We start from the raw sequence: 27,634 nt of genomic DNA, 5'->3' as shown, positions 1-27,634 counted from the left end.
GGACCTCTACTTACATGTTCACGTGTTTCACTCAGATGCAGACCCACAGCCACCACTGGAAAAGGCGAAACAAAGCTGCAGGGACAGAGAACAGAGGGCAGAGTGTTGGGCTGGGGCTGGGGGGAGGGCTTGACTACAGAGGGCACGTGGCAGTTTGAGGTGTGGGGGACTGTTCAACATGCTCACTGTGGTGGTGGTTACATACTGTGCCCAAAAGGGTGAAATTTAATGCATGTGAACTGTATCTCGGTCACCCTGATGCTTTACGAGAAGTGTGGCCTGATGATGAAAATGCCCGTAGTTGTGTATCAGTACCTGCAGTGAACTCTGATCTGCACTTCAGAGCTTTTTCCTTGGCAGTCAGTGGTCTTCACCCCTTAGATGTCGTGCCCAGAGGTGGCGGGTTGAGCCGGGTCAGCCCGCAGCCAGTGCACACCCTCCTGGTACTGCTGACCCCCGTCATTGTTTGGGGAGGGTGTTTGTTATTAAACGAGGTGAGAGGCAAGCGCAGAGGTACTCTGTCCTGCCACAGAACTCGGCTTTGTTTCTGGTGGGAACCCAGGGAGCTCGGTGTCTGAGAATTTAGCATTGACATCATGAGCCTTCCCCAGGGGTCATACTGCAATCATGATAGTCACGTGCCTGTCATGAATTTTATCCCGTGCACTTGAACCTCTTTAAATTCAGAGGCATTGAGGGTAAGACCCAGCCCTGTGATTCACAAATTCATCATATGAGAACCTGCTCCACGTGGAAATGCCCGCCCTCAGGCTTCTGCAGACCCTCTGGTCTTCCTTTGTTCCCAAGCCCAGCCTGCCCCAGTGACAGGCGAGGAGCGAGGGGGACACCCTCACCAGCTGTCAGCCGCCAGCTCCTCAGGAGGCTTCAGGAGGCTTCAGCACCGTAATTGGTTTCTGTTTGAGGAAAAGCCAGGAGGTGTTAGGAATTCGAGGAGTGTCGTGATCCTAATCATGTAACACTATTTCCCACACCCACGTCCCTCCAGCTCTGCTTAGAGGAAAGCGCAGCACAGTGTGGGTCTGGGCTTTTGTTTAGTCAGAAGCTTTTGTTCAGCCTGCAGAGCCATGGGGGAGGGGAGGAGCACATGAGCAGATGATTAAGAAAGGCTGAGTGGGAAATCGTCTGTCTGGTCCCTCCGTACATCCTTGTCCATCCCGGCCAGCCAAAGCCGGCTGCTTCTCATGGCCTCTTCTGCTCTCTTGTCCTCTCCTCGTCTCACTCCACCCTCGCCTCCCACACTGTCCCACTGCTCTCCGCCCCTGCTTGTCCTAGTACTTCATGGCAATTATCCCCAAGACGATGCGTGCACTGGTTCCTGGGCTGCGGTTTAGTTCAGTTCAGTTCTGCAAGTCCTTCTCTGAGCTCAGCAGAGCCTGTATGCCCGTGGGACTGCTCCCGGGAGCGCCACGCTCTGCTGCTTAGGATTCAGCCCAGGGCAGTGATGCCCGGCTGTGCCGTGGAGGTCAGCCTGTCTGTGTCCCCAAGGCACGTGTGGCCACACTCCCATGCGCAGCTGCCTCCCGTCCCCCTTCCTTCCTCCCACCTGCCCCCACCATGGGGAGTACAGTCCAGAACTTCATGCCTGCCTGTCCCACTCCCTTCCTGCTTGTCTAGACCCTTCCTCTAATATATTCCCGCAGAAACGAGAGATTTATTCAGGTGCAGTCTCAGTCTTTTCATGTGGGGTTTTCTTATTATTGTTCTACGTTATTGGTTATTTGTTATTTGTTTTCAAATAATCTCTGGATTGTCATGAAACAAAACCAACTGGTAAAAACCCGCCGTCTATCCCAAGTACCTTTGTGGGGTTATGTCTACAGCACTAACTGTGCTCTGGAGGCTCTGGGTGACTTTTCTTTGGTTGTCTCTGTGTCAGGATATCTTTGCTGTTTTGCTGGGTATAGTTTTGTGATATTTAAGAGAAAATAAGGAGTGTAGCAGTGAAATGCTGGAACACAGAGGCCTCAGCACCTGTACACAGGGACAAGGTGAGGTTTGGGGTTGTTCATTTGTGATCAGAGATAACACAGAGCATTCTAGGAGAAGACACGAAAGTGCTCCATGACCATTTCATGTAATAACTGCCTAAAACGTGAGCTGAACTCCTCTCCGTGTAGACGTCACCTCATTTCTCAGCCACACTTACACACGGGCACGTGCACCTGACCACGTTCACTGTCCTTCATCCTGATGCTTTCCCCAGGATGAATATGGGCTCCTTCTGCCTGTGTGGTGTTGCCTGGCTGAGTACAAGGCTGGTTAACTCAGCTAAGTGGAAGAAGGGTTTTTCCTAGTTTACTCGATTCCTTTTGTATTTTGGGATTTTACAACTCTGAGTTTTCAAGCAGGGAACCAGAGTTAGCCAGATTGACTATGTGATTTAGGAGATACATCTTTTTTGCATGACAAGTGATTGTTATGAATAAAGTAGACTTAAATCATAACTCATTATTTGCTAAGTGTGGCCCTCTCCTAGGCACACCCATCCGTAGCCCACAGGCACCCACGCCATGCACACACGCCAGCCATGAAGCGAGAAGGGCCCTTATCCAGGAAAGGGGACTGTTCCGCAGCATCCACATACTCCACGTGCAGATAAACTCCGTCTCTTGAAAGCCGATTAGGGAGGGCAGAAGGGTCGAAGCTCCTTCCTCAGTCTCCACCTATGCGGAATCCGATGCCAGCTTCACCCTCTGCTGCATTAGGTGGAGTGGGGCGGGCAGGAACTCCCAGAGAAGATCCCACCCTCAGGCCCAGCCTGCCTCTCGCAGCTGTCACGGGGTAGCCGTGCCCTGGCTGCTGTCCTCTGTCACTTCTCATGAGCTCGTTCATCTTCTAACCAGATGCCTCTGTTCCCTTTGGCATCAAAGAATAAAAGCAAAAGTCTCTGAGCACAGCCCATCTTTTTCCGATTTTGCATTTAAGGGCAAGAAGGAGCAAATTTAGTGTCTGGCACAGCAGGGCCCTTTGTGTCCCCTCCTTCGGAAAACACCCAGCCCTAATCCCTGAATCTCCCCTCAAAATCTGTCTGCTTTGAAACCAGCCCCCCTGCTGCCCTGTCAGAGTGCGAGACTTCTGGCTTCCACCATTGGGCCGTCGTGGGGGCAGGGGTTTCCTAAGTCTCCACTCCGTGTCCCCGCGCCGGCCAGCCCTCCCCCCACCCGGTCCCAGGTCTCAGAGCCTCTAAGCCCAGCGGGCAGCAGTGAGCGGCACTCCCAGCATAGAGAGGGAAGCTGCTTCGGGGATCCAGTGACCAACCTCTGACTGTAATGCTCTGCTCTAGCCTGCGGTAGGGCACTGGACACTGGGCTGACCAGAGAACCCAGATTCTTTAGCACCTGCGGAGGACGAATCCTCTTATCTGGAAATAATTGTTTTTTTATTGTTGAAGATCCCGGAAGAGCATGACCTGGAGAGTCAGATCCGCAAGGAGCGGGAGTGGCGGTTTCTGCGAAACACCCGCGTCAGGAAGCAGGCGCAGCAGCTCATCCAGAAGGGTAAGCAGTGTCCCCAGGGGCCACCGCGGTCGTTGAGCAGGCGCCCACCCGCCGTTGTGCAGAGGAGAAGTGAGACTGGCAGAGATGCTCGAGGGAGGGAGGAGTGCCAAGGTGGGGGCACCATCCGCCTGCCTGACAAAGCCTGGTCCCGGGAGACTCTGTGCCTTTGCCCTCAGGGAGACTTGGAAGCTCTCTGGGATCGTCGTCCAGGGAAGCTCCTGTCTTGACTGGCAGCTTCTGGGCAATTGTGTCTTCTGCCTTTTGTCGTTTGCAGAGAGGAAGGAGCAAGCCCTCCGCAGGCCCTGGGGTCCACGGCGGAGTGGGCCTGTGTCCTCCCCATGGGGACAGAAGACAAACACCAGGCCCTGGCTGTGTTTACCTGGACCCCACCAGGCCCCCAAATAATTGCTCTCTATCACCCAAAGCTGTGTATCAGTCACATTTTGACCAAACCTTTTACTAAATTTGCCAACAGATGCCCAAACCGCCCACTTTGCATGCCCCCCAGCCCCACCCCCCGGTGAAGTGGCAGTGAGCACCGTGGACAAGTGGCTGCCACAGGGAGGGCTGCTGGGCCGCGGGTCCTCCTCATCTTGGCTGCAGCAGCCCCCCAGGCACTGAAGCAGGGTGGGAGGGGGCAGCTGAGGGCCTCCACCCTGTGATCAGAACAGGGACAGAGTACTGGGGCCCTCACCATCCCCCAGAGACGAGCCTCTCTCCTCTCCCTCTCCCAGCAGTACAGCCCCCACTGGCCCGGGAACCGACCCAGTCCCACAGCTGTGAGTGCACAGGGCGTGGGCTGGTCTTTTGGCTCTGCCTGAGCCCTCATTGCTGGGCCAGCTTTGGGCGGTGGACTGACCCTGCCCAGGTACCGCACAGAGTAGATAAGCAGGCTCTTAACGCTTCTGTTGAATTATTGTCGTGACCTTGCCTCCCTGTCCTGTCAAATTCTCTTGATTATTACCGGTTACTTTTTAAAGTTGAGGGTGAGAACCCATGAGACCGTCCCTGCCTGCAGGCAGCCTGGAGTCGGGGTCTCGTCCCTGGCTCGCCTGCCCAGGCCCATCGCACTCCTTGGCCCACTGAGCACTTCCAGAAGCAGTGCTGTTTCGGAAGCACTTCGGCATGTGTTCACAGTGCTCTCCATGAGATGCTCGGGTCACGTTTCATTAATGTGCGGTCACTTCTGCTAAAACCAATCTTGGTTGTTTGTAACTCGCCTCTATGAAAGCACTGTCGCAGCTGGATGTAAAGCCTCTGGGGATGTGGAATGGAGAGTCTGCAGCTTTCTCCAGGAGAGAGCGAGCCGCCCAGCGTGATAGAAGCTCTCCGCATTTTGGGGTCAAGGGCCTATTTTCTTGGAAGTTGGTGGTTCTTTAGAACCCCAGGCCTATGGACGGGGACAGCAGAACAAATTGGTTTCTCTGTACCCACGGGCGCAACCTGGGAGCTAGTCTGCTGCGTGCAGTCGGACATCTGAACGGGGTGAAATTAGAGCCAGCCACTCGAGAAACAACTAGGTTTTCCAGACAAAAAAGAAAAAAAGTATCTCTGTAAATTAGGGTCAGGGGTTCTCTTTTCCAGTCTTTGTGGGAAAAAAGAGGTCTGCTTGTCAGACACACACCGAGAGGAACTGCTGAGCCGCTGAAAACCTTAGCAAGTGAGCTTGCTGACGGGAGCATCACTGCCGGTGGACGTGGGCAGGGAGGACAGGGCCGCTAGTGAGTCCACAGCCTCCTCCGCTACCTGCCGCACTCAGAGCCTGGACTCCTCATGAAGTTGTAGTTTTATCTGAGGCCAGCGGTGTGCTGGGAAGGCTGTGAACGGTAGAAGTACGGAAATCACACCTGCGGGCCGAGCAAAGTCACCGGACAAGTCAGCGAGGCCCCGGAATACGAGCTGGGAAAGTTAATGCTGCCTTCTCTATCCATGACCCCTCCGGCCACCCCCCATGACACCATGACTTTGCCATCATACATGGATCTCTGCATGTCTGCAGAACACCTGCAGTGACTCAGGACCTGGGTATCCCCTCATCTTTCCTGGGTCAAATCACGCCTCTGTCCTGGGGAACCCATGGCTGTGGGGGAAGGCACCTCTGGGCAACAGTTAAACCCTCTGGGACCTGTTTGCCTGTTAGTTTAACCCTGTCTTGATTGTTGAGTGGTTTTCTGTGTTAGTTGTTTTAGCAAAGGGAGGCGGAAAAGGACTGAAATTGTGGGTGACAGTAGCTCGCCCGGCCGGCGCCAGGTTCACAAAGCATGAGCAGCTCCTCTGTGTCACCCAAGACTTGCGTCCAGCCACTGAGGAGGGGGTGACTCCGGGGCCTGAGTGTCACGAGGGCTGCTCACCCTCTACGACGTGCAGGGAAGAGGGGCCACCATGCCTGGCTCCTCTGCATAAGCCTGTGTCATTCTCCAGAAATGTGTGTGAACCTGTCGGATGCTCTTAGCAGTTTTATCCTCTTTTCGTTGTTCTTCTAAAGCTCCTTCAGGGCCACGAGGGTTTTTTCCCAAGTGGCTGTATTGGGGCCTGGTGAACAAATCCCCGTTCACATCCTTGGCTGGATTGCAGACAGCGATGGCCAAACCGAGGCTTCAGCCTTGGGTCTCAGTTACGAATCTCAGCCTTACTGAGCTTTATTCCAAAATCTTTGGTGCTCTTTTCCTAAAACCTTAACCAGTGTGCACTGATCTGAGTATTGCTGATGGGTTGTCGCAATTATATATCGAATGCTAGCCATGTACAAGCAGAGGCAGGGCCCTGCTGTCAGGAGCCCACCCCTGCGCTGTAACCCCTGCTTTCCTCTGGGCCCCTCCAGGTCCCCAAACATTAGGGACTGGTGTCGGCCTTGGTAAAATACATCATTGACATTTGCTGCAAATTGAGACCCATAGTCGTGTGTTTCCCTTGGCAGGTATCACAAGGCTGGACGACCAGATATTTCTGAACAGGAACCCTGGTGTCCCCTCCGTGGTCAAGTTTCACCCCTTTACGCCGTGTGTGGCCGTCGCTGACAAAGACAGCATCTGGTACGTGGGGCACTTGCAGGGCTGGCCTTTCAGCTGGAGAACAGGTAGCCCCTGGGGGGTGTGGGCAGGATGCCCCTGCACCCTCCTGGTGTGGAAGCTCCTCAGCCCGGGCCTTTGGGCTGTTTCAGGGGGGGAGGGGGGGCTGGAAAACTTGCAGAGAGACGTCCCTCCTCCTGGTGTTGCCCGCGCCCTCCCAGGGTTGCACTTGGCCACGTTACCACGGGTGTTCCAGAGGCCTGAGCACGGTTATGTGTGGGCCGGGACGGGAGCTTCTGGTACGAAGATGGGGCCATTCCTGTGCAGTGAACAGAGACCAGTGCACAGGGGCTCATCAGGATCCCACAGTGACAGGACATGTGAGGAACCCGCTTGTGTGCAAGGGCAGCAAGTGTGTGAAGGGAAAGTGTCAGTAACAAGACGCCGTGTTAATTCATAGTGACCATTGCCCTTATGTCACTGAGAAAGCGCTCACTTGATGGGAGAGAGCCATGGACGCGATTCTTTTTGTAGCTGATAAAATGGATATAATTTTTTTTTTTTGGGGGCTGTGTTGGGTCTTCATTGCTGCACACGGGCCTTCTCTAGTTGCGGCGAGAGGGGGCTACTCTTCGTTGTGGTGCACGGGCTGCTTCTCATTGCAGTGGCTTCCCTCATTGTGGAACACGGGCTCTAGGCGCGCGGGCTTCAGTAGTTGCAGCACGTGGGCTCAGTAGTTGTGGCTCACAGGCTCTGAGCACAGGCTCAGTAGTTGTGGCACACGAGCTTAGTTGCTCCACGGCATGTGGGATCTTCCCGGGCCAGAGATCGAATCCGTGTCCCTGCATTGGCAGGCAGATTCTCAACCACTGCGCCACCGGGGAAACCCAAAATGGATAGAATTCTTACATGTTTCTTATTCCTCTCCTTTTTTTATACATAACGTAAAATTTACTGTCTTCTCCGTTTTTAAGTGTGCAGTTCAGTGGCATTAAGCACATTCACCTTGTTGTGCAGCCATCACCACTGTCCATCTCCAGGACTTTTTCATCACCCTAAACTGAAACTCTGTCCCCATGAAACACTGACTCCCCCTCCCCACTTCCCAGGCCCAGCACCCCACACTCTATTTCCTGTCTCTATGAATTTGTCTATTCCAGGAACCTCATATAAGTGGAATCATCTAGTATTTGTCCTTTTTTTGACTGGATTATTTCACTTAACAAAGCAGGTGTCAGAACTTCCTTCCCTTTTAAGACAGAATAATAGTCCATGTGTATGGACCACATTTTGTTACATCCTTCCTCCATTGATGAGCATTTGGGTTGCTTTCACCCTTTGGCTGTTGTGAGTGACACTGATATAACCTGGGTGCACAGTGTATACCCAGAGGTAGAATCCTGGCCAAACGGTAGTTCTGTGTTTAGTTATCTTGAAGAACCACTCTTGTTTCGCATGGCAGCTACACCATTTTATGTTCCCACCAGCAGGGCACAGCATTCCAGTTTCTCCACATCCCTGACAACATTTGTCCCTTTCTGTGTTTTTGCTGGTGGCCGACCTGGTGGGTGTAAGGTGGTATTTCCTTGTGGCTTTTGTATTTCTCTGATCACTAGCCTTATTCCTCTCTTATTCCCTGAAGTTTTTGGGACTGGGAGAAAGGGGAGAAGCTGGATTATTTCCACAACGGAAACCCTCGGTACACGAGGGTCACGGCCATGGAGTATCTGAATGGCCAGGACTGCTCACTCCTGCTCACAGCCACAGGTGAGTGGGGTTTGTGTGGTGGGGACCTAAACCCCAATGCAGAGGTGGTGGGGGACAGATGCAAGACCCCAGCACGAATTGGCACAAAGCTTCCTGTGACCTCGATTGTTTCTTCTGGCAAAGGGGACTAACCGCTCCCAAGTGGAGGCCTCCATCATTAAAGGCACACCCATGGGGAGAGGTCCTGCTGGCAGCCCTCCCCAGGAAAATAAAGTCCAGCCCCGGTCCAAAGCCAGCCCCCTGGCAGACATCAGGCAGGGAGGGGGAGGACGAAAACCCAGAGTGGTGCGGGCAGCCAGTAGGGTCAGTTGGGGGTTTGAGGACAGATCACACCGAGCCTCTCTGAGCGCCAAAGAGGAGGCAGAGAGGGTGATTCCCCGGACGCAGAGACACAGCAGAGGAACCCAGGGCCCTTCAGGAGTCGGGTCCCAGTGGAGGTGCAGCACGAGGCTTCACTTCTCAGCAGAGATCAGGCAAGTGTTTCCCAGTGTGTCCCCAGATGACCTCATCCTCCCTCTGCAGCTTGAGGCAAGGTCATCCTTGAGGGCCTCGTGTGAAGGGCTAGTGAGGCCAGAGAGCAGGGTCCTGGGGGCAAGCAACACCAGGAGGAAGGAAGGAAGGACAGACGGACAGACAGCCAGGTGGTGGACCCACACACTCAGGCCCACCTGGCTGCCCATCTGCCAGAGAACACTGGGGCCTCTGCCCCGTTCTGAGCCTGGAGAGGCAGGAGGAACAACCCGCCCATTTCCTGAGTCTCGTGTGAGGGGAGGTGGGGCGAGAGAGGCCCTGAGCACCGTCCCCTTGAGACTGCCTCTTCTTGGCAGGTGATCCCCTCGACGGGGATCGGGAATGCTGAGGCGGAGGCACAGCCCTGAAGCCCAAGGTCAGGCCAGAACAGGCCTCACTCTGCCTCTGATAGGCTCCTCACCAGACGAGAGACCCATCTGTCCCTTGGGCTGGGCAGCCTTTGTCCTCCTGTGCCTCTGGGGGAGGGTCCTCCTCCCCTTCCCAGAGCAGCCAGGCCTGCATTTGAATATCCTCTCTTGTCTCCCCAAGATGACGGTGCCATCAGAGTCTGGAAGAACTTTGCTGATTTGGAAAAGAATCCAGAAATGGTGACGGCCTGGCAGGGGCTCTCCGACATGCTGCCCACCACCCGAGGTGGGTGCTCCCTGGGGTCCTGCAGGCGCTCAGTCCACTCAGACTCCCCAAGTAACGACCCAGCCAGCCTCCACCTTGGGAGACTCTGCTCGCGGGTGGAAGTCCTGCCGAGCTCTGACCAGCCCACAGCCCCCGTCCTTGGCTGGAAGCTCGTGTTGCTTGTGAGAGCGTGGCCGCGGCAGGGCCTGGGGCTGCATTCTGTGCCCCTCGTGCCCGAGTTAGTCGCCTCTCGGTGATGAGCACACAGCAGGCGCCCCAGTTGTGTCTGGTCCTACGGGGGAGGCCAGTGCGCTGCCTGCCTGCCCTGGGCTGACAGAGGCGCGGCTGCAGCACCCACCGGCCACTGCTGTGCGTGCTGCCTGTCGGTGTGCATGGCTGCCCCACGCCCAGGGTGAGAGACACCAGCACCGCCTTCCGGTCTCTGGGTCCAGCCCATTGTCAGGAGGTCTGCACCTCTCAGCCCCGCGCTCGCTGTTCACACAGCATTAATGCGGCCGCGGGTCTGGATTTCCAGGGACACCCTCAGCCGGAGCCGCCCTCCAGTGTGGTCGCAGAGCCGCTGCCAGATGGAGGCGGGAGCGGCTTGCTGTCGGCCCCCTGCTGGCCTGGGGTCTTCGCATGTCCTCGCGTGGCCGATAGGTGCCTCCATGGCTGCTTCTGTCTCCTCCGTCAGAGCACTTGTCCTAGGGAGACGCCGACCCCTGGGGGCACAGCTGGCTCCACGGCAGACACTTCCGTATGTGTTAATTTTTAAAATAGCCATGTTTTTACATTTTCTTCAGGAACAAAATGGTCATGCATACCCACCTCCACAGGACCCAACACAGCCGTTTTCTTGTTGCCCAGGCCCCTCTGGGCCCAGTCCTGGGCTAACGTGGATGACAGCTGCCGTCACAGGTCCCTCTGTCTCTCTCTTGCTTTTTCCAACATTGGAGCAAAAGCCTGATCCCTGCCCTGCAGCACCCCTGCCTCCCACCCGCTCAGCCCCCAGCCCCACCTCAGGCCCGCCTCAGTGCTGCTGGCTGCAGCAGAGCAGGTGGCTGACGGCCTCCCCGTGGCTCTCAGGTGCTCACGCTCACAGGTTTGTTTCACTGCGGGACACGCTGGACGAGTTGAATCGTGGTTTTCAGTCCTTAGCTTCCTGCTGCCGTCCAGCAGGACGGGACACACCCCAGGCTCCCGCCGTTCTGCAGACCCCTGTGCAGGGAAGGCAGGGGCTGGTCGAGAGCAGGGTCAGCCTCCCGGCAGGGCCAGAGGATGAGAAAGTGGGGAGCCCACTGGCAGCCCAGTGGATACACTGTTGTCTAGTTTATTCCTCTTGCAGCGGCCTACCTACCTGCCGCCCCCAAATACCTGCCACCCCCAAATGATGTGTCTGTGGTTTTTTACCCGCGATGCCACTTGCCTTTGCTCTAGTGAAGGTGAAAGCAAGGGTGGACAGCATGCAGTTTGGGAGGGGGGCAAAGAGTCTAGCTGGGAGGAAAGGAGGCTGAGGTGACAGCAGTACAGTCTCAGGGCTCCCCTGCACTTGTCTCCCCCAGATGTCACCTGTGTGAGCTGCTCCTGGCCCAGGTGTGCACTGCAGCCCTAACTTGAGAGTGGTTCCACTGCTGTAGACATGTTTGCTACAGACTCCTTCCTGCTGGACCCTCTCCCTTTCCTGGGTTTCAGAAAGCCCTCCAGGAGAGGCACTGTTGCTGAGGGGTCAGGAAGCTGGTGGGGGTCTTACCTCCAGGTCTTTATCGGCAGGTGGGGTGAGGGGGGCTTTGGGCAGGCACGCAGCACTCCTCGGCGGCTAAGCCAGAGTTCATTTGGTCTGTCCCCTGCCTTTTGACCAGGCAGCTGTGGGCTTAGCAAAAAGGAAGACATTATTTCCTTGTTCTTTCAGGGGGATGGAAGGTGGAAGGGGTGGTGAGCCTGGGAGGCTGACTGCTCTAAAGGATCAAGACAGGAAGGGCTTGTGTGCTGCAGGGCCCAGAAGGGGCACACTGAGAACCGGGGAGCCTCTCCGGGCCCCACATCCTTCAGTCTCCACAGCTTCCCTCTGCAGCACGGGGATCACAGCCCCAGCAGGGCTGGAGAGACCCCCGATTGTAATTTCTATTTCAGGAGTTCAAGCTCAGTAACCGAGGGGCAGGTCTGGTGGAATTCTGACCCCTGTGCCAACTTCTCGTTGCCTTTTGCCCATCAGCACCTTGTTTCTTTTTCTTCACCCGCCTTGGCCTCTGACTTGACAGTTACAGAGCTGTGGGCTGGGACCCTGTGGGGAGAGCTAGCAGCTTCCACAGCAGTTGCTTGTCAGTGTCTGGGGGGACCCCCACAGCTTCAGAGTTCTGGCTGTGTTCCCCCGGGACCTTGTCGGGCAGAAGCAGCAGCCCCCGCTCCCTGCTCCAGATTACCGCCCCCCCAGGCACGTGAAGCTCCCTGTGCTCCGCAATGAGGTCCTCCGCCTGGTCTCAGGTCCCAGGCAGCCACGAGCTGTGGGGGGGGGAAGAGGCACCCTCGGGGGGGCTGCGGTCATCAGCTCCTCCACGCGCCTGTGACGGGGGATCCTGCACAGCTGTGTACCCCATGAGGCCTGGCCCACCGTGTCCTTCAGCTACAGAGGGCGTAGGGGGTCTCATTTGTGAATGCTGCTGTGTAGGGCACGTGGGAGGGAGGACTTGGCACTCCCTGAACAGTTAGAAAAGTCTGCCTGTGAGGTTCTCCTGCGCGCTCTCCAGCTCAGAATCTGCTCGCCAAGTCGCTGTCGTAGCAGCTTGTTAGCAAAGATTTGATTCCGTGGTTTGTGACTAAAGAGACTGTTTCTTGCGGGAGCCCTACCCCTGCTTTTCGGAAGTCATGTGAAATGTGCAGGGTCTCCGCATCATCTTAGCATGCCCCTGGCTCCCGTGTGTACATGTGCACACAGGCATGGGCATGCATGCATGCATGTGCACACATGAACACGCTCCTGTGCATGCATGTGCAGTTATCCTGGGGACACTCCCCTCATGGGGTACCCCGCTGTCAGGAGAACTGAAGTCAGTCTGGGTTCACGGCCATCCCCGGAACTGAGCGAGCCGTGCTCTGAAATAGAACCGGTGGTGGGACCGCCCGTCCTTGGGCCACGGCGCCCACAGACACCCAGATGGAAGCACACTTCCCACCCCCCAGAGGCCTCCTCACTGACCGCTGGGCCCCATGAATGAAGAGCTGTCCTCACTCTAAGGACCTAAACGGAAGTGTCTGCCTCCTCCGGGCGTGGCCAGTGGGTCAGCTCCTGCTGGTTGGGCTGCACTGTGTGCACATCCGGCCACTAACCTCCACTCACTGGAAGTGCCCACGCCGTGTCGGGTCATGTTTCCCCCAAGTCATAGCGCTTCCAATTTCCTGTCTAGAAAGAGAGTCTTTTTAGCCAAAACCCCTGATAATTGGGTTTTCACGTTCAGAGGTACATTTGGCCCTTTTTTCCCACTGCAGCCGTGGCCTGGGCCACCGTCTGCCCCTCCCTCCTGTTTCCTTCTCGGCTGCTCCCCTGTTTGTGGTTTGTGTGATTTTGGCTGATTTGGCTCTGGCTGGCCTGCTTTCCCTTGCATCCATCCCATAATCCCTGTTTCCTCGCAGGTCTGGCCCGAAAGGTCTCAATCTTTCTTGACCGCAGTAAGCAGGGAGGTGAGTGCTTTCTCCCTTATCTGTGAGTGCCAGGGGTGGGAGCCGGCTCCTCTGCTTTGCCTGAGGACGCTCGCTAGCCCGCTGTGCTCTTCAGGCAGCAGAGGATCAGGGCTGTGGTTTTTCTTATTCGTTCCATCTGCACAGTCTCCTCCAATACAAAAAATCATCACCAGCTGAGCACTGAGATCTCATGGGATGAATGAGGTTGACTGTGTGAGGCTCTGGGAAGAAATCTTAACGAAAGCCATAGACAGGACTCTCCCTGGGAGCCGAGGCCTCATGGTCGCACCTCCCGGCCTCCTTGGTGGCCTCAGTCACTCTTGGGCTGGCTCAAGGACAATTCAGTTCTCTGTTCCAGGCCACCTTCACAACAGCCTGGGAATGGAAAACAGTCCAGATCCAAGCCTGCTGGAGTGAGGATGGCGCAGCTCCGCAGGCTCGCAGGGAGGAGGCACATCTCACGACTCCATCAGGACAGAAAAGTCGCTCCAGATTGAGATTTGCGTTCCCACCAAATTTTTCAAAAAAGAATCTTTTTCAGAATTTAATGCAAAGTCTCTTAAAGCATCTGTTTCCGTCTGAAAATCCATATACAAGTTTGATAGTTACTAAAACACCTATATGCAACTGACTGTGGATACACATGGTAACACTGGGTTAGCAAACCCATATGCCTGCTCAAAACGAGCCCTTTTCTCTCCTAAGCTCACTAGTCAGGTAAATTGTAAAGAGATGGAGCCTTATGAATCCAGGCAGCAGGTAGAGTTCTTGACCTTTAATTTGCAGCATCTGAGTTTAGAGTATGACCAGCCTTCTGGTGAACTTTCTGTTCTGGTCTCTCTTTAGTCGCTCCCTAAACAAGGGTTCCCTGCAGGAAGGCATATGTGGCTATGGGTCTGACGGGGTCCCTCGTGCCATCAGAACTGGAGTGGGTAGAGAAGCAGGTCCCGGGAGGCTGAGAACAAGATGTCCTTACAGATGTACAAACTCACAGTTTCGTATTTCACAAAGGACCCTTTTAGTAAAAAGTTCAAAAGGAAGGAAAAAGAGAAAAGAGAAAACCCGAGACTGACTCAATCTTCACTCCTTTGCTTCCCGCCAGCAGTGATGGCGGTGGTTGTAACAGGAAGGATTTCTCTCAGAAAGAGCCTCCTGGGTTCTCAGAGGAATGACAGGGTCACTTGCCCTGAAATCCTGAAGAGGAGCCAGGGGACACCTTTCACGGTCAGGACCTGGGGCGGCCAGAGGAGGGCAGCCCCGTCCCCTGGTTGTCAGCTGCCCGGGGGCAGCAGCCACCCCGAAGGGCAGGGAACAGGTCGTCCAGCACCGGTGTGTGTGTGAACTGGACGTAAACCTTGGGCCTTGGGGCAGCTGTTAGTATTCGTTGCCTGGATCATCTGGGCAGCAAGCAGGGCACCGACGGCAGAGCACAGGGGTGGCTGGCGGGGGGAGTCACGGCTGCCCTCCCCTCCCAGCCTTACTCCTCCTCCGGGGTCACAAACACATCCAGAGTCTAAAATTAGCAGGACCTGGTGAGCAGGAAGCCCTCTCAGTGCAGGAGGCAGGACGCGGGGCCGGGTGGCAGCCCCCATGGGCCCACGCAGGACGGGGCACTGGCCGTGGGGAACGACGGCTCCCTCCTCTCCCAGGAGGCGTGTGCCCCACCCTGTCTCCTCTGACCCTAAGCAGCTGCCACGTGTTCTGGTCCACCTCCCAGGTGAGAAATGGAAGTTTAGGTGAAATCATTTGCTCCCGAGGAGCCCAGTTTTCTGTTGCCAGCCCTGTCCCGTGTCTCTGAACCTGCCGGCTGTCCAGGAGGTGTTCATGGGCCCTGAGGGAGGCCTGATCCCGTGGGGAGGCATTGCGTCTGCATCCCTGGGGAGGGAATGGAGGTCGCCATCCCACAGGTCTGAGGTTCTCACACATGCCTGGTTGGGCAGGGGCTGGCCCCTCCTCCTTGGAGTTCCAGAACCATAGCTCCTAAGGGCGTTTCAGGTTGGGGCTGATGGGTCCTTAGGGATCAGGTCTACATGACATGTCCTCAGAGGTCAGATCCCCATGTTGGGTTCTCAGAGGTCCATTCCAGACGACAGGGTCCTTAGAGGTCAGTCTGGACTGGCCTCTGAGCCTGGAGGGCTGATCATGGACATCACAGGGACCCAAGCCTCTGAAACAACGTGTTTCTTCTTTTCACTGTCTGCTGGGCCTAGGGTTCTGTCTGGTCCCTGACTTACACGTTCCAGCTTCCTAGTCTACAGCCATCCCTGTGCCATACGTCTATATTTTAATGAAGAAATTCCCTCTTTTTCACGGCCAGCTTTTGGATGGGAACATGTGAGCAGAGCTCATATCCAGGATAAAGTCAGACGGGAATCTCTGCATCCTTTTGGGGGCCGCCCACCACCCCTGGCCCCAGGCAGTGAGATGGATGGACCGTGATCTCAGGCACTCAGGATGCTGGAGTTCGCCCAGTGGGGGAGAGGCTGCAGCACGCGCGGAGCCTCCATCAGTCGAGCACTCTCCATGTCGAGGCGGCAGCGTCGACAGGGAGGAGGGGCCCTCCTGGGGGGAGCCCAGAGCAGCCTGCCTGCTGCCAAAGAAAAAAAAGGCCAAGGAGGCCCGGGGGAGGGAGGAGGGGCACAGGCTCTGCCCACAGCTGCCACTTTTCTGGGGATGGGGAAGGAGGAGACACTGCTGAGACCGTGCTCCCCAGGAACGAAGTGATTGGAATCTTCACTCTGGTTCAAAGTCACAATGTTCCTGTCTTATGAGTTTTACTTAAATCATAGCCATCAATTTTGTTCCTTGTGCTCAACACGTCAAGGAAGAGCGTCACCCTTTTTATCATCTTTTACCAACTCGTGATGAGTCAGATCATCTCTCCTCCGCTGTGTCTGGAGGTCGAGACACAGGCTTGGTTGGGAAAGGTCTCGAGTGAGAAGGCCAGTGTTTGCGTTCTGTTCTGGGCAGGAGGACGGGCCAGGACCCCAGACCTACAGGAGAATGAGGTGAGGGTCGGCAGGCGCAGGAGGTCGGTCAGGGTGCAAGCAGACTGTTGTTTTTATCCCAGCAGTTTTCACGTTGATCTGAGACTCTTCCACGGATAGGAGCTTACTGTCTTAGGTGACACAGCTTCCGCAAACAGTCTGGTAGAGCTAAGGAAGCGGCCTCGCCCAGATTTGTCTGTATACATAGGACGCCTGCCTCCCCGGCGTGTACAGGACTTGGGAAGACCTTAGGAAACATGTTTCTTGTCTCTGCTGGCTTCACCATGCTTTACAACTGGTTTAAACCAGCATTTGGTCCGCATCAGAGAATCTAGATTTAAAACAGGACTCAGAGCTCACGTGATGCACGTCCCCAGGTCCTCTGACGGCCACATGGGCACACCTTCCAGAGCCTCCAGTGCAGATGGAGACGCTGGGGCCCTGTGTGGGAGCTGTGTCTCCCCAAATTCACATGGTGGAGTCCTCGGCCCCAGCACTCAGAGGGTGACTGTATTTGAGAGAAGGATTCAGTTGAAATGAGGTCACTTGGGTGGGCACTAATGCAGGGCGGGCCCCCACTGGCTCTGAATCCATCATGAAGGAGACTCAGCAAGAAGGAAGCCACCACCACTTCATTTGGAGGCCAGGTCAGGCTTCTTACCCCATTGGGAGTGGCCGCGGCCTCCTCTCTGCTTCCTGCATGGGCATGGGGCTGAGACCCCCCTCCCAGTCCTTCTGTGGTCCCCCCAGACCCTCCCCAGCTTGTTCCCGTGACCCCAGAGCATCCCAGATGTCACCTGGCCACATGCTCTCATCGGAGGACCACTCCTTAATTACACGGCTCCTGAAAGCCCCACGGGGCTGACACAGAGCTCCAAGTGCAGTTAAGGATGCCCGAGAACACAGGCCACCCCATCAGTGGTCCATGGATACAGGAGTCTGTGAGCCTCTGCAGTGACCTGGCACCCCAAGTCAGGTCGTGGGTGGGCGCGTCCTCTGCGATTCATTCACACCATGAACGCCGGGCACATGGTGAGGGGAAGCAGGTGGCGTGGTTTCATGCTCTGCTTGTGGGCTGACTGGTCACAGTGTGACTGGGCTGTCCCGGACAGAAGTGGGGGCCACATGCCCTGCCCTCTCCCCTACCAGTTCTGATCGTGGTGATAGGTGAGAGGCCTCGCCTGCAGCCTTGTCACCAGTAGATGCCTTTCTGGCACATTAGGGTGTATTCTCCTGCCTGGGGTCAGGGGCGTTGCAGTGGGGAGACTGCATTCTAAAAGGTGAAACAAAGGCTCGTCCATTTGTTGTGTGGAGCTGACATTCTGCGGGGTAGACATGGCAGCCGCCAGCAAAACAGGGAGGACGGGAAGGGGTGTGCCAGGTGACACATCTGGAACAGGTAGAAGACGAAACAGGGTGAGTCGTAGCCTCACATGGTCGAGGAGGTGAATGAGCACGATTTGGAGGGGCTGCATGGACGTCAGGAGAGGGGCGTTCCAGGCACAGGGCCCACTGTCAGTTAAGAGGACCAGCCTGGTCACTTTTGGAGCTCGAACCTTGCAGGGGCCAGGGCAGAATGGGAAGCCATGGGGGGTCTCTGGAGTGAGGGTTGAGGGGCTCAGATCCAAGCAGGAACCTGAAGTGACACATACAGATGAGAGTCGAGTTCGGGAGAGAGATCGGGCACTTGGCGGGAACTCCATAGCCTGAAAGGGGCATATCAGAAAAGAACAAGTGAAGGTCACATTGTCCAACTCAGGAAGTCAGGAGAAAAGTGGGCACCCACAGAGAGAAGGGGAAACCATAGAGGCAAACACAGGAGCTGCTGCCACAAAAAGCAGAGACAAATGTATAAAAAAGCATGATGACTTCACTTCAGACTTCAGTATGACCAAAAGAAGACATAAACAAAGTTATAATGTCAGTGACAGAATAGGAGAGGATATTTGCAATATATGAGTTAAACCATCAGTGTCAGAATGTATATTAAAACATACAGGCTACACACACCAACATCGACCAGGATTTGGGGAAATCACACCTTGTGTCCATTTCTGATGAGACTGCAGACCAGCATCCACTCTGGGAGTGAAACGGCCTCGCCTGGGGAGGTGGGACGCACAGGGATATGTCCCCTTCCCGGTGCTGCCACTTCCTTGTGCAAGGGCGTGTGGAAACGTCAGTGTGGTGTGGTTTACAGGCAGGGAATCGTGGAAGTGATGGGCTCGTTCTCCAAAGGCGTGTTACCCAGAAGTTCGGTACTAATTAACCAGATCTGCATCCGTTGGGTTGGATAAACCCTCAAAATGTAACCTTACTGGAAAAACGCAAATTGCTGGAAAATATACCCCCATTTGAAATTGGCGACGTTTTTGAAATGTGGGAGATGTGGTTCATGGTTTTGGACACGTGCCCCTACAGGGGAGTGCACGGGGGCCAGCCTAGGAGGGCGCCCAAGGCCTGTGGGTGATTTGTCTGCGGACAGGACAGGCAAGTGAGGCTTTCACTGTCTTAAATTTCACTTCAAGAACAAAAAAAAGAGCAAAAATGATAAGATATTAGCAGCTCTTAGATCTGGGTGGTGGGTACAGGGGTTTCTGTTGTGTTTTTTCTGTGTGTTTGAAATATTATAATTAAACATCTTAAATCTTATAGTCCCTCCTGTGAGGTCAGTGCTGCCCTTAGGGATGCTGAAGGCATTCGCCCCCCCGCCCAGTCCAGTGTAGGGAAGGGCAGTCCTCGATTCATTCACCACTGACCGTCTGTGGTCAGCCCCCTGCCTCCGTGAGGGGCAGCTGCAAAGCTGTTCACCCCCAGGGGACTGCGGGACCCAGGAGACTCACATCTCTGTGCCTGTGACACCCATTCTAAAGTCTCCAGACCTGCCGATCATGCCCAGGTGTCCTGGAAGGTGGGCATCTTGGACAAACGGTCCTAAGATCCTGCTGTCTCTCTGGTAGATGCCTGGGTACAGCAGAGATATAGAGAAGGCTCTGAATTGTCACCCCGACCTCAAGCTTGCATGAGGTTGGGGACCCACCCTATGGGTTGGCACCGACTGCTTGAGCTGTTGCCCAGAACAGGCTCCCTCGGTGACACCGGTGCCCGTCTGTGTCTCTCCAGGAGCTGGGATGGTGGTGGACTGGGAACAGGAGACCGGGCTCCTCATGAGCTCGGGAGATGTGCGTATCGTCCGGATCTGGGACACGGATCGTGAGATGAAGGTGCAGGTAAGCACACCGTCCCTCATGGGGCCTCCCTGGGGGCAAGGCGGGCCAGTGGGCGCAGACCCTGCCGTCCTTCCCAGCTCCGATTGCCCTCGAGGTCGAGGGCTGAGAATGAGGGTCCTTGAGCGCCCCCACCCCACCCCGCCGCAAGTACTCTGAGCAGGTGGTGTCTTCGGGGTAGGGGGGCAGGGGAAGCGGGGCCAAGTCAGGCTGCCTCCCACCTTTTAAAGGGATACGATGATTTGGTTTCCATCCGTGTTGGATTTCTTCCTTGTGTGTGCCTGAGAGCAGCAAAAACTTTTCTGATTGGAAAAGCACTTTTCCCCGTCTGGGGGCCCATTTCCTGTTTCCTGCTCTTTCCTGCCGCGCATTTATCACGCCTCCTTCCCTTCTCCAGCGTTTACAGCTGCCAGGAGGAGAGGCGAGGAGATGGTTTATGGGCGGCAGGACTCCCCCTAGACCCTTCCCTGAACTAATTAGGAGTTTTAAGAGGGAGCCGACGACGATTCCTCCTGCCGATATATGTTTCGTCTTCCTTCTTAAGAGAGAGGGAGACTTTGGAAAGTTTAATGGGCGCAGAGGTGTTTGCTGCCCTGCCTTCCTGGCTGCGGGCCTCGGGTGCCCGGGCTGTCACTAAAGCAGATGGAGCCTGACTCCCTCTGGGGCCCAGCTCCTCAGGCCTTGACAGCTTCCCCGGTGGAGAGAAAGGCAGCAGCTCCACGCCAGGGTGACAAACGCACCCACGGTGGCTGTAAAAGGGATCCAGCAGCTAGTGGGGGTGGGGTGGGGGGCCTGATGCCAGGGTGCCTCACGGGGTCTGTGTCGGCCCTAGGACATCCCCACAGGCGCCGACAGCTGCGTGACGAGCCTGTCCTGCGACTCCCACCGCTCCCTCATCGTGGCTGGGCTCGGCGACGGCTCCATCCGCGTCTACGACAGGAGGATGGCGCTCAGCGAATGGTAATTGGGCTACGCCTTCCCCTCCCTCTGCCAGACAGAGCCAGCCCCCAGAGCCAGCTGGGCACTCCCCGCAGAGCCACATCCCCCAGCGTGTGGAGGAGCACGGCTTCCCACCAGCCGTGGATGGGCTGTTTGGAACACAGGTTTGGGGGTCGGGGGGTCCCAGCAAGGCGCTGCCCTCCTGGGCTCCATTCCCACCTGAACATAGAGAAGGCTACCGCCTCCCGGGTTGAACTCAAGAATAGCCAAGAAGATGGCGTCAGGGACACGCGTGGGTGCTGTGCAGCGCTGGGCCACATGCATTGTCACGGCTTTTCTGGGCACTGCCCCTCAGCCCTGGGCTGAGGCCCAGGTGGGGCCCAGCGCCGTGCCCTGTGTGAGCCGGTGAGCGTGGAGGTCCAGACGCCAGTCACACACGGATGGTAAATGGCAGAGCAACGCTAGAACCCAGGCCCAGCCGTCGCGGGCTCCCGGGTGATGTTTACTGAACACCCACCTTGTCCCTGAAAACAGGCCTGGCCTTTGAATGGGAAGCAGCAGGTGGGCCCATGTGCAGCCACAGGAGCTAAAGGAGCCCTCGTGGGAGGGGACGAGGGGACAGGACTGAGCTGGGCCTGAGAGCAGGCGAGCACCATCAGTGACCCCAGCCGGAAGAGAGTGCAGCTGTGAGGTTGCAGGGCCAGGAGCAGTCGGGGGAGTCAGTGCAGGACTCAGGCAGGCAGCAGAGGCGTCAGCCAGACTGTGGCGGGAATTTGGGCCTGAGGCTTGGATGGTGAGTGGGCCCAGGCAGCCCCTGGCTTGCATGTTCCCTGCGGGTCTCTATGGGAGGGTGCCCACTGAAAGCCCACACTACCCACCAAAAGCAGCCATCGTGGAGGTGGGGGAGCAGGGTTTCTTTTTGGGGTGATGAAAATGTTCTAAAATTAGATGTGTGATGGGCGCATAGCTGTAAGGATGTGCGAAAGTCACTGAATATGTGCTTTTAAAGGGAGAGTCTTACAGTATGTGAATCAAATCTCAGTCAAACTGTTATTTTAAGAAGCCTCTCTAGGCAGGCAGTTAACTGGCAAACCAACCCAAGAAGACCTGAGGGTCACAGAACGGCCGTGAGGGAGGGGCTGGGGTCTCCAGAGCCCCCTCTTCGGCCCAAGGTCTGAGGACAGAGACGTGGGGTCTCCTGTGCATCCCCAGGCACCGAGACTTATGTGTGCTGGGTGTGACCTGAGTCCTGGATGCCTTCCCAGATGTCACACTCTGCCCCCACCTCCCCAGCACACGCATCCCAGTCCCGTACTCCCTGTCAAAGACCCTCACCAGGCCTCCAGGAAAGCCCCTGTGTCCCTCCATTTCGACAGCCTTAGAGTCTGGGGTTCTTGGTCTTGACCCTCAAACCCACAGGGAGATGCCAGTGTGAAGTCCTGGTAGGGGGGCTGGCGGTGCCCAGGCCCCGGGAGGGCATGACAGCCACCCTGCCTCCGGAGGTCCCAGCGTGGCCCAAGGTGTTTGGGAGGCCCCCAGGGAGGGGCGTACCTGGGGGGTTCAGTCACAGTGAACACAAGAGGGTGAGGGCAGACCTCGCAGCACCGGCGGACCCCGGACGCTTTAAATAAATGCTCTGTTCCCTCTGCTCAAAACGAAGTCCACCCTGCCTCCCATCCTGATGCCTCGGAGCATCAGGGACACCCACAGTTGTCACCGGGCCCTGACCCCACCTTCCTCCCCTCCAGCCGCGTCATGACATACCGGGAGCACACGGCCTGGGTGGTGAAGGCCTACCTCCAGAAGCACCCTGAGGGCCACATCATGAGCGTCAGGTAATGAGCATGGAATATTCATGAGACATTTTGCTGTAAAAACATTATTTTCCCTCCATCTAAAATATGTCCTTGGTATTTAAACAGCTGGGAAATGATGGCATTTCAGGGTCGTAATTAACTTCTGCTCTGGGACAGGCCAGAAAGGTCAGAGCCGGCACAAGGGTGGGGACAGCAGGTCCTCCCACTGGAGAACTTTGCCTGTGGGTGACTTGCAGCGGCAGGGGACGGGGTGGCAGGGCAGCTGCGAAAGCCTCCCCGCAACAGCGGCATCTGCCTGGCCTGTGCCAGTATCACTGTGCGGACCCGTTGTCTGCCCATAAGTCCATTCCTGCTGCCGGTAGATCCTGTGCTGAGAGCAGCGCATATTTATTTGCCCATTAAAGGGACAGAAAATGAATTTACTGTCACAAAGCCACCATTTCTTCAAAGAGATGCTCTTCCCTTGTTTGTAACGTGAAAACAGAACATAGCTCTCAAAACGATGTCCGCCAGGCCCAGGGCAGGGAAGAGGTGGCCAACTGTCCTCACCTCCCGCCCGTCGCCGCATCCCCAGCTGCACAAAATCTAATCTCTGGCCGGAAATGAATAACTCACAGCCTCCCCTGTGTCTTTGCTCACCGCTGCTTCGTGCCTCGGCAGCTGGGCCCTTTCTGGCTCTGGGGAGGGGTCCAAGGGGCTCGGCGGCAGGCCTGGCTGCCAGGGTCGGTGGGGTGGGTCCATGTGCCATCCAGGGGCCTCCCTGGACACTCTGAGGGTCCAGGGAACCATGGCCTTGAGCTGCACGTGTGGACGGCCCCTGACCACACATGGCCCGTCCTGGGGCCGGTAGGCCCGCCCAGCGTCACCACAACACCCTCTTGGCAGCGTCAACGGGGACGTGCGCTTCTTCGACCCTCGGATGCCGGAGTCCGTGAACGTCCTGCAGATCATTAAGGGGCTGACGGCCCTTGACATCCACCCCCAGGCAAACCTGATCGCGTGGTAGGTGCCGGCCCTCTTCTCTCTCCCCGCCCTGCCTGACCAACTCCCAGGGCCCTGTGTAAACAGCAGGCACTACTGCCCGCCCCCACACCTGTGGAGGAGAGCTGGGTGGAGGGACTGAGTGTGCGGCCCCTTTGCTGCTCCTCACCTGCCTGGCCTCCCGGCCCTTGAGGCCCAAGTCCTCTCGTGGGGGTGACCAGAGAGGAGCCCCATCTCCTTGTGGACACGCCCGCCTCCCCACGCTGACTGCCAGGCCTTCTCGTGTGCAGTGGCTCCATGAACCAGTTCACCGCCATCTACAATGGCAGCGGAGATCTGATCAACCACATCAAGTACTACGACGGCTTCATGGGCCAGCGAGTCGGCGCCATCAGCTGCCTGGCTTTCCACCCGCACTGGGTCTGTGTCCCCGCGGGAGGCGAGGAGGGCGGGCGGGAGGCTAGCAGCAGCAGCAGGAGGGGTGCTGCAGCCAGGCCCCTCCCCACACCACAGTGTGGCCCAGGGTCTCCAGGGGCCGTAGCCCCCAGACTGCACTCACTGTAGAAGCAGCACCAAATTCCCTGTCAATCAAAGCAGATGTGAAGTAGCCCCGCCCTTTCTGACCCCTTCGGCCCCTACACAGACCCCAGTCCTGGAGAAACCTCCCCCTGTAAAGCCCACTGGGGTAGGAGCAGCCCAGACCCCTGTGACCCGGCTGACAGCTCCATCCTTCGTTACAGTCGGCCGTGTGGTTGGGGGCTGCTGTGTTTTAAATTAGGATTCTGCCAACCTGCCTTCGTGCAGCGTGAGGCTCCCTGGGAGCCCGGCGTGTGGCTCTCTGCCTAAACGCACGACATCAGTCTCCCAGAGCTGTCCCTGGGAGGCCATCCTGAAAAAACAAGTGTGGGAGGCATGGGGAGTGTGCGGATTCCCTGTGACAGGGAGGAGATGATGCATCTCTGCAGAAGCCGCAGCCGATGGGCCCTCGTTCCCGCGCCTGCCTCGTGGGCGGAGTTGGGGTATCAAGGCCCAGCCGGCACCCCCCTGGATGCTCACTGCCTGCTCTCTGCTCCCTCCTGCAGCCTCACCTGGCCGTGGGCAGCAACGACTACTACATCTCCGTGTACTCGGTGGAGAAGCGCGTCAGATAGCGGCCCCTCCCCACAGGCCGCCATGTACATAGTGGACCCACCGCACTGCCCTGAGCACCTGCCTGACCTGGCTGCTGAGGGCTCGAGAGGGCCCGCACTGTCTGTCTGTCTTCGCTGTCACGCCCAGGAGCCCAGAGAAGGGGGCTCTGCTGGAGTCCTCGGTGTGATGGTTGCTGCTCTGATGAAACACAGCTCCTGGCCTGAGGACACAGTAGCTGTACATCCCAGTCCCCTTCCCGTCCTGTTTTCTTCTGAGGTTTTTAAGGGGGAAACACTTGTTTTGTTTTCCGAGTGATGCATTAGTCCACAAAGGCTCCAGACGGAAGCCAGCCTCCCGGGGCTGCGCGCCGTGCCCCCTCCCCCCCACCCCCGGAAGTCCTCCTGGGGATGGTCTGAGCGCACTGGATGAGCTTGAGATGGAGTGAAGGACAGATGGAGGCGGCCTGCCACCCACTGGGTCCTCACCCCGGGCCCATCCGGCCAAACGGCGAGGCCGAGCGTGCCCCTCCCCACACAGCCACCCTCCCCTCAGGCAGGACTTCCGTCTGAGTGTCAGCTGTTCTTGCTGCAGGTCTGTCAGCAAGAGGGGCCCTGGTTTGGAAGGAGAGACAGGTCCCGTGGGCCACAGAGCTTGTTTCTCTCAAGTGCTGCTCTTCCCCAGCAGGTGTGGGAACCGTGGCCTCCCCACCTGCACCCCACACGCATCACACGAGCACACATGGAGGGGCCACCAAGCCCCAAGAGTATCGGGGTGAACGGTGCCACCCCAGCCCTCTGTCCCCACACAAAGGGGTGCAGCTCATGCTTGCGAGGGACACGGGAGAGCTCCCGGGAGGGCAGCAGCTTCACATATGTCCATGCACACGCGTCTGGGACGGCGCGCTGAGCAGCCACACCTGGAACACGAGACGCAGCCACAATGATATTTTGAAAAGCATTTTTTCCATTTTCCTTGGGAATCAGGATTATTCAGAAATAGAGGGATGAGCTGGCTTAGCTACTTCTGCCAATAAGAGGCCAATAATAGTGAGAATGTGAGGGAGAGCCATGCTGTGGATGTGGGTGGGCTTGGCGGGGCGCAGGGCTGGGCAAGGGGAACAGCCCTTCTGCAGCCCATAGGCCATGCCTGCTCCCCTGAGAAAGTTCCAGGACAGCGTCCGCCATGTTCTGGGCAAGCGAGCAGCGTGGGGTCGGGGATACCGCAGAAAGCTCAGCTCCCCCGCACACAGCCGGTCACCTCCACCCGGCGCTCCAGACGGCGACTTGGGAACCTTCCAGAAGCTGAGCTCCACCCACAGATGCAGAGTTGACTACCCACAGCCAATTCACGGAGCGGTTCCACTCCAGATTTTGAGCTCATATGCGGTTCTGTTTGTTTTGAGACAAAACCATCCCCTGGCCAAGTGCAGAGGCCCCGCAGAGGGGCTGTCTTCACAGGTCTGATGCGAAAATTCAATCATGAAGTTACAGAGTCTCGAGAGAGTGTGACCTAAGGGTTCATTTATCTCTATTTATTTTACCAAAATGAGAATTGAAAGACTTTGATGAAACATGGAATTGTAATACGAGAGTAAGAGCGATAAACTGTTAATAAAAGATAAATATGCAGAGGGTTGGCTGGAGGCTCTGTCTTTTAAGGCAAGTCCTCTGTGCCCTCGGGGACTCCAGGCACCAAGCAGGTGGTTCTCGGCCCTCGTTCCCCTTAGGCACAGCCCCAGCCCTGTGGCTTGGACAGTTGGTCCAAGAAAAGGCACTTGGGGTGCCTTTTAAATGTGGGGTCACCCCACTCTACCTGTGAGCCCAGGCTCCCAGAGGGACTCCTGCTGCCACTTCTTGTGTCTCTTTTATTTACCACCTGCACTTAGAGGCCAGGAGGCTGCGTCCGCTCTATTCTGGGCATCTGCCTTCCCACGCCCATCCCATGGCTCGGGGACCGCAACTCCACCCTCAGCCAGCATCCCCTCTGACCCCAGCCTAAAAGGTCTTCCACTGTCAGCGCGTGACTCCTCAGGCCCACCTGGTGGTCCAGGGTCGTCCCCCCTTTGGGGGCTGGAACGTCATCTCCTGCAGGGCCCCCCTGCTCCAAATGGCTCCTGATTCTAGACGGGACCCTGTGGCTCCGCAGGCCTTGCCATCCCTAGACACTTCCTGAGGTTGGGTGGGGATGTTCCCACAGATGCGGTCAACAGGCCCGTGGGGTCCCAGCCCCTCAAGCACACCTCACATCTCAGGGGTCCCACTGAGATGTGGGTCCCACTGGAGACGGCTTGGGCACCGGCTCTTGCTGCCCCCGTGACAGGAAATGGGGCCCAGGCGTTAAGTAACTCACCCAAAGCCACACCCATTGGGTGGTGGCAGGAACCTGCATCCCAGCCAGGCATCCTGACCTCAAGGCCCGGAGAAAGACCTTCGCTCTGCAAAGGGGTTGTGGTGGGCGGGGAGGCAGGTGGCATCGGGTACCAGCCATGTACAGTGGGGCTGAAGGGGCGACCGGAAGTGAACGGGGTTCACTGGGCTAGACGGGGCCGACCTGACCAAGGGCAAGGGGCGGGCCCCAGGGGAGACCAGGTAGGCTGTGACAAGGGACTGAGTTGCCGGGGGCACAGGGGGAAGAAAGGGGCCAGGACTTGGGAAGGAGGCGGGCCACCCGGCCCCTGGTCCCAGACCAGTGAAGCCCCCATGTCAGCCCCCATGACTGCTGTAGTAAATCACTCCAAACGTGTTAGCCAGGACAGACTTACCCTCCCGATCCTGGAGAGCCCCACGCTGGACCTAAAACCAGGAGTCAGCAAGGTTCCTTCCGCAGCTTCCAGAGGAGAATCCCTCTTCCCCCTTTTCCAGCTTCTAGAATCTGCCCTCATCCCTTGGCTTGTGGCCCCTTCCTCCTCCTTCAGAGCCGGCGGTGCTGGTGAAGTCTTTCTCATAGGGCATCACTCTGACTCAGACTCTGCCCCCTCACTCTTTCAAGGACTCTGTGATGACATGGCCCCACAGGATAATCCACGACTCTCCCCACACGAGTCACCGATTGGCAACCTTAATCCCTTTTGTCACGTGACCTAACAAGGTCCCAGCTCCCAGGATTAGGATGTGGGCCCCTTTGGGAGACTTCATTCTGCTGACCACTCTCTCTGTCTACAAGTCCCCCACCAAGCAGAGCCCCCAAAGGCCGAGGGGCGGGGGCTGGCCAAGAGGAGGTGGATGGACTCTGAGATGGGAAGGAAGACGTCAATCCCTGTTCTCAGTGCCAGGAGAGGACTGGGAAAAGGGCATCAGGCCATGGCCCCTGCTCTCCAGAGCCATCCGTGCAGGGCCAGCTGCCCCCACATCCCTGGGGAGGCCCCCAGGCCTGGCGCATGAGGGAGGCTGCCGGGAAGTGGGTGGATTCCCCAGCACAGCGCCTGCTCCAAGGTGGGGAGGG

General features: G+C 57.0%; 1 protein-coding gene across 4 annotated transcripts in view; it reads left to right on the top strand.

Annotated features, from left to right (window-relative positions):
- RPTOR (regulatory associated protein of MTOR complex 1) overlaps positions 1-25,823 on the top strand; it is a 347,492-nt gene extending 321,669 nt beyond the window's left edge. For 2 of the 4 annotated variants that reach the window (XM_060133267.1, XM_060133266.1), the window contains exons 25-35: positions 3,413-3,518; positions 6,436-6,550; positions 8,169-8,293; positions 9,353-9,457; positions 13,064-13,111; positions 19,222-19,328; positions 20,158-20,285; positions 22,013-22,099; positions 22,967-23,083; positions 23,353-23,482; positions 24,145-25,823. In XM_060133267.1, coding sequence (XP_059989250.1) covers positions 3,413-3,518; positions 6,436-6,550; positions 8,169-8,293; positions 9,353-9,457; positions 13,064-13,111; positions 19,222-19,328; positions 20,158-20,285; positions 22,013-22,099; positions 22,967-23,083; positions 23,353-23,482; positions 24,145-24,213 — 1,137 coding nt within the window. In that variant the 3' untranslated portion in view covers positions 24,214-25,823. The remainder of the gene's footprint in view (positions 1-3,412; positions 3,519-6,435; positions 6,551-8,168; positions 8,294-9,352; positions 9,458-13,063; positions 13,112-19,221; positions 19,329-20,157; positions 20,286-22,012; positions 22,100-22,966; positions 23,084-23,352; positions 23,483-24,144) is intronic. The other 2 variants (XM_060133269.1, XM_060133268.1) reach the window with 1 other exon arrangement.
- The last annotated feature ends 1,811 nt before the right edge of the window (positions 25,824-27,634 follow it).

The sequence above is a fragment of the Lagenorhynchus albirostris genome, chromosome 20, assembly GCF_949774975.1.
Source record: "Lagenorhynchus albirostris chromosome 20, mLagAlb1.1, whole genome shotgun sequence".
In the NCBI taxonomy this organism is placed as follows: domain Eukaryota; kingdom Metazoa; phylum Chordata; class Mammalia; order Artiodactyla; family Delphinidae; genus Lagenorhynchus; species Lagenorhynchus albirostris.
Note: the sequence above shows the minus strand (reverse complement) of the source record. Positions and strands in the feature narration are given on the sequence as shown.